The sequence below is a fragment of the Chrysochloris asiatica genome, unplaced genomic scaffold (assembly GCF_000296735.1).
Source record: "Chrysochloris asiatica unplaced genomic scaffold, ChrAsi1.0 scaffold00238, whole genome shotgun sequence".
NCBI lineage: Eukaryota > Metazoa > Chordata > Mammalia > Afrosoricida > Chrysochloridae > Chrysochloris > Chrysochloris asiatica.
The window spans coordinates 1,161,730-1,167,903 of NW_006408756.1; the positions used below are offsets into that span (position 1 = coordinate 1,161,730).

Here is a 6,174-nt window from a genome sequence, read left to right on the forward strand (position 1 = left end):
AGTCAGTGCTCCCTACGCAAAGACGCCTCGGTCCCCTTCCTCCCACCCCTGGGAACCACAAGTCATTTTTGGTTTCTGTATATTGGCTTGGACTTCTGGTGTGGCGCTGTAGGATCAGCACTGGACTGGGAACCACAAGGTCGCCAGTTCAAACCCATCAAGCTGCTCCTCAGAAACTCTATACAGGGTCGCTATGAGTCGGAAGCGACTCGACGGCACCTAACAACCAACAACAGCATCTATTTGCTTACTGCTTACAAATGAGATCCGACAATACTTGTCTGTGTATGACGGGCTAGTTTCACGGTGTCAGGTGCATCCCATTGTGAGTGTGGACCATGTCGTGTCTGTCTGTGGATGGACACGGTGGCCTTCACTTGACTGAAAAGTACGGCAGTGAACATTGGAGGACGTGTCTGTTTCTTGTCGCTGCCTTGAAATCGCCTGTTGGGGTGGGGACGACTTTTTTAAAAATTGTCTTAACCAGCCACAAGCCGGCAGTGTGTGCACGGTGGGTTCTGGGTGCTTATGGACTCTGCAGGTCACCGCAGCCTTCCTGTAGCATGTCAACAACCAGGTACTAGTGACTGCACCGAGTGGTACCTGCTGTTTTGATCACTGTAACCAAGGTGAACGTTTATTAGCATATTTAGACTCATGTAAGTTAGGAGTAAAAGGACTGGCCTTTTCATTGTCTTCATGTAGCAAGAGGCAGAGAAGAGAAGTCGGCTCACCGAGGCTTGATTCTGGTGCATACCACCGCGGGACTGACTGCGGTTATCAATCCGAGGACACGGCAGTGGAAATGCTCACCAGTGGGCGGCATTGTCCTCAAGAGTTAGGCCCTTGGTTCTGCGGCTTGTACTCAGGACTTGTGGCCTCCCAGGCCCATGGGTGTTGGATTCTGGATTACACTCGGTTCTGTTCTGCCACACTTTTGTTTCGGGACCTACAAAAAGCCCTTAAGTTTGCTTTTAAAGGAATCAAACCGAATCTAGATGCTACAATTCACACAAATATTGTGTCTTTCAGGTCTTGAGTCGCCACGTCCGAATATAATCCTTGGGTTAGTAATATGTCAAAAAGTAAAGCGCCCTTGCACTGCTGGAGAGGTGGACAAGATCGAGGAGAAGCGCAGCCGACTTCAGCCACAGGAAGACGGGGACATTTCATCCCATCCCAGAACCACCCCTGCTCCCCAGGCCGACAAGAAGGCCCCCAAGTACCAGCTCTGCTCCTCAGACTCTGCAGTCAGCAGCACGCCCCCCGGTTCCCCGCCTCCACCCCCGCCCCCACCTCCGCCCCCAGAACCACTGGTCCCTCCAGCTTCATCTTCATCATCCGTGTTAAAAATTCTGTCCTCCATCAAAACAGGAGCCCCCAGTACTGCCCCCACGTCAGCCTCATCCCCAGCCGTTTCGGCTGCAACTGCTGCCGCTGCTTCAGCTACATCAAAGACCGCCTCCCCCCTGGAGCATATCCTGCAAACTCTGTTTGGGAAGAAGAAATCATTTGACCCCTTGGCCAAAGAATCTGTGGAGCCCCCTCCGGCACCCCTACCAGACTCCAAAACCTGCAAGGTAGACGATGGGGTGTCGGCCGTTCCCCTGTTTGACCCCATCGTTCAGCAGTTTGGACAGTTTTCAAAGGAGAAAGTTCTGGAAGAGGAGGAGGATGATCGTCCCTATGACCCGGAGGAAGAGTATGATCCAGAGAGAGCCTTCGATACCCCACGTCCCCAAACTGACATGGCTGCTCAACCCACACCTGAAGAGCGGGAGGAGGTGGCGTACGACCCAGAGGATGAGACCATTCTAGAGGAAGCCAAAGTCACTATTGATGACCTGCCCAACCGAATGTGCACCGGCATTGAGAGCGGTCCCGCGGACAGGCCTGCAGACTGCGCTCCATCTCTGGTGGAGCAGCAGAAGCTGCTGGAAGAACTGAACAAGCAGATTGAGGAGCAGAAGAGACAGCTAGAAGAGCAAGAGGAAGCACTGCGGCAGCAGAGGGCCGCGGTCGGGGTCTCCATGGCCCACTTCTCTGTATCAGACGCGCTCATGTCCCCACCGCCAAAGTCAGCGATCACCAAGGCGGAGCTGTTCCAGTCAGAACCGCAGACTCCAGACAGAGCGGCCCTGCCCCCCACCGCTAGCCAGGTGGCCCAGAGTGCAGAGGGCAGGCTTAGCCGGGACCCGAGGCAAGCAAGGAGGCTGGTCACAGAGAGCGGGGAGAGCGAGGCGACAGCAAGGCCACTGAACACCCCATCACCTGGAGAAAAGGCCCCAGCAGTGCTTGAGGATGACCAGCCCAGTACGCCCCTGGAGAGCAAGCCCCTGGTGGAGGAAACACGGACCCCGGGCACAGGGGACACGGCTGCCAAGCCGGCACGGAAAGTCCTTCTGCCAACACCCCCCAGCACCGCCTTCGCCCTGCAGAGCTTCAGGCCGCCGTGCTCCAGCACAGTGTTTACCTCTCAGGAAAAATCTTTGGCTTCGTCCCAGAGTGAGGATCCTAGAAACCCACCATTCCCTGAGAGAAATGACAGCTCAGGAGCTGAGCCAGAGGAAGAGAGGGGGAGCCAGCCCAGGCCCAGTGAGGTTGCCACCCCGTTTCCTCCATCGTCCATGCAGAAAGGAGGGGGCCCTCCACTGCAGTCCCAGGGCCAGCGGGAGCCTGTGCTGCGCACTTTTGGAATGTCAGGACCCCGTGGCCCCAGCTTTTCAGGACCAAGGGGGCCAGTACCCCCATTTTCAGAAGAGGCTGTCAATAATGATGGACCACGGGGGCCTTTGCCTGCTAGGTTCGGGGCCCAGAAGGGGTCCATCCCTTCCTTATTCTCAGGGCCACAGGGGCCACATTACGGGGACACCAGGGGCCCCTCACCTTCTTACCTTGGGCCTAGAGGGGTAGCACCACCCCCATTTGAGGAACGCAAAGATCCCCATGGAGAGAAGAGAGAATTTCAGGACACCTCGTATGTGGACATGGCCGGCTCCCCGGCCCAGTTTGAAGGCCAGGAGCAAGCCCCATTCATGGGTCCACGAGGCTCTGCACCCTTCCAGTTTGGGGGCCAGAGAAGACCACTGCTGTCACAATTCAAAGGACCCAGAGGAGGGCCCCCTCCCTCCCAGTTTGGGGGTCAGCGTGGACCGCCCCCTGGCCACTTTGTGGGTCCAAGGGGGCCCCACCCCAATCAGTTTGAAGGACCCAGGGGCCAGGCCTCAAACTTCATGGCAGGACCCAGGGTCGTACCCCCGCCGCAGTTTGAAGAGCAGAGAGTGAACTCCCCACCACGCTTCTCAAACCAGAGGGCGCCGGCACCTCTCCAGTTCGGGGGGCCCAGGGGCTCCACACCTTTCTTGGAAAAAAATGAGCAAGCCCCGTCACGTTTCCACTTCCAGGGCCAGCCCCCTCAGGGGTCAAAGCCAGCACCTAGACCCCTGCTGGAGCTCCCCAGCCACCCCCCACAGCTCAGGAAGGACCGCTGGGACGATGTCGGGCCTGCTGCCACATTAGGGTCCAGCGCTCCCCCACCTGGCCCGGAACCTGATGCACCATGGCCACCATCCGACTTCCGAGAGGGCAAAGGCCATGAGTACAGGGGCCAGGCCTTTGAGGGGAGGCCCAGAGAGCGCTTCGAAGTTGGGCCCAAAGAGAAGGCCCTGGATGAGTCTGAGGGCCCGCAGCAGGATGGTCGGCAGGGTCGGGCATTTGAGGACAGACGGCGGGAGCGGGAGCATGGGAAGGCCTGGGAGCGGGATCGTGGCAAGAGCTGGGGCCGGGACCGGGATTGGGATAGGCACAGAGACAAGGACTCGAGGAACAGTAGCCGGGACAAAGAGAGGGAGGCTGAGAGGAGCCGGGAGTGGGACCGCAGCCGTGATCGAGCCAGAAACCGGGACCGTGACAGGGACAGAAGGAGAGACAGGGACAGGTCTCGAAGTAGGGACCGGGAGCGAGACAAAGCCAGAGACAAGGGTCGAGACCGGAGAGACAGGAGCCGGAGCAAGGAGCGCATACGCGAGCTCAAGCCAGAGGCCCCCCCTCGGGGCCCAGACACTGCAGGGCCAGTCCCTTCTGCCCAGTGCTAGAGGCACCCCTGTCTGAGACACAGAGTGTCTGCTGAAAGGACTCGGAATGTGGTTATTCCTTATATAGGCTCTGTCTGGCAAAGACCCTTTTGAAAAGCCAAGTTTATAAAATGTGTTGAACAAATTGATTTTGAAATTGCTATGAACTTAGATGAGAAACAGAATAGTGTGGACTTCAAAGTTACTGTAATTTTGTGTATAATGGTTTCTTACATGATTTCACACCTTTTGAATTCTGATGCTTTTGTAATAAAAAAAAAATTTTTATATTTCCATTTGAAGTGACAGAAATGGGAAAGTCTACAAAAGCATATTGCTTTTCAGATTCTAAAGTTATCTTTTCCGGTAACTTGACTATTATACATTTTAAGGGAGTTTCCATGGACCTTAAAGCCATACTCTTACTGGCATCTTGGCTGTGTTTCTCTGTTTAAAAAGCAGCTCCCTGTACCCATCTTAAGGAACTTTCCATGGGGTGAGGGTGCCACGGGGTGACCTGTAGGCATTTGTGGCAGGATAGTGGAAAAACAGTATTACTAGTTTGTTTCTGGAACATTGAGAAACATAAAACTTAAATGTGCGTTTTTGTTTTATCAAAGAAATTTTCATTATAAATTTCAGCCAGGAAATGCAGAAACACATCTTAATTTTTCTCAGTTTTTACATTTAAAATGTTTTTCGAAAACGTGATTAAAGGTAACATCTGTGTAAGCAGAAATTGTTTTTAAATGACAATTTATCGATGTTTATAAAAGTTTTACCATTCTAAAGAAAGTGAGACGATAAACCAATGAAGTGTACTTTTTTTTTTTTTTTTTTTTTTTTTTTTAAGGGAGCGTTTCTTTGTTTCAAATAACCAGGACTGTTACGTTGTATAGAATCCTACCATCTGGGCAGTTCTTCCTTTACCCAGGAAAAGTGCACTAAGCATCAAACTTATCTTTATCAGATGATAAATTTGAAAGTTTGTCGTGAAAATGGGACAATACTTGTCTAGAGTCTGAAATGGAAAAATTCTTGATATTAGTTGGAGAACTACAGACCATAGAGAAATGGTTTTGCCGGAAACACACTGTCCTGTTTCTTCACGTTCTAGAAATGTAAAGTACAGAAGACCGTACTAATTTATTTGTACAAATATACTTTGATAAATTTTTTTATATTTTCATAAACTTACTTTTGCAAATGTAAAATTAGAGGTCTTCATTTGTTCTTGGAGTCTTTACTCCATCGTACATCACTACAGAGTTTCACTTTATAGCACAGAGTTTTCAGTTAGGAAAACAGCGAGAACATAGTGATTTGGGATGATTGGTGTTATCTGCCAAGCGTCAGTAGGTTCGATTACATTCAAGTGTAAGTGTCCAGTTCCAACATCTAATACGATGTGAAGAATTTTTTTAAAAACATATGAAACTAAAATTTTCTAATTTAAATACACAAATGTAAAAAATCAAGTGTGTTTCTTTAGGTTTACTTGATAGAAATTTCTGTAAATTGTATTTTATATTGCAAAATATATCACTGTACATTATAATATGGAACTTCATAGGTTTTGTTACTTGAAGTAGAATAAACAGCTACAGAAAGGTATTTTCAGTATGTCATCACTTGACCTTTTCTGTTGGGGTTGAAAAGTTTGGGGCTTGGCATGGCTGCTGCTGTGTGTCCCTGTGGGGGGGCCCAGTGTAGCGTGTACTGCCTGTGCAGGTTGCTGGGGCATCCCTCACCTCTTGGAGGGTGCATGCGGTAAACAGGCTGGAGAGGAGGGAGGTTGCAAGCAACTGCCCTCATTAAGCTACAGGAATGGAAAGGCTCATGCTCACCCAGGGGTCCAACCATCAAGGACCACCAAGTCCAGTGGGGGCAGCTCGGTTCAAGTCAGAGTCACATGGTGCTCAGAGGGAGCCAGGAAGGTGTCCGGAGGGTCCGTGTCTTAGCAGGGGAGCTTAGGGCTGACCCAGGGCAATGATGAGAATGACCTGAAATCGTGGACACCTGTAAGGTGAACCCAAGGAGTAGAGGTAGAACCCGCCTAGTGTCAGGAACCAGTGGACAAGTGCAAGTCAAGGTGAACCAG

At 51.4% G+C, this 6,174-nt stretch overlaps 1 protein-coding gene across 1 annotated transcript in view; it reads left to right on the plus strand.

The window, feature by feature from the left end:
• DIDO1 (death inducer-obliterator 1) overlaps nt 1-4,094 on the plus strand; it is a 30,461-nt gene extending 26,367 nt beyond the window's left edge. Inside the window, exon 14 of the mRNA XM_006873387.1 lies at nt 1,033-4,094. Within this exon, the coding sequence (XP_006873449.1) occupies nt 1,033-4,094 (3,062 nt within the window). The remainder of the gene's footprint in view (nt 1-1,032) is intronic.
• Nucleotides 4,095-6,174: the final 2,080 nt, after the last annotated feature.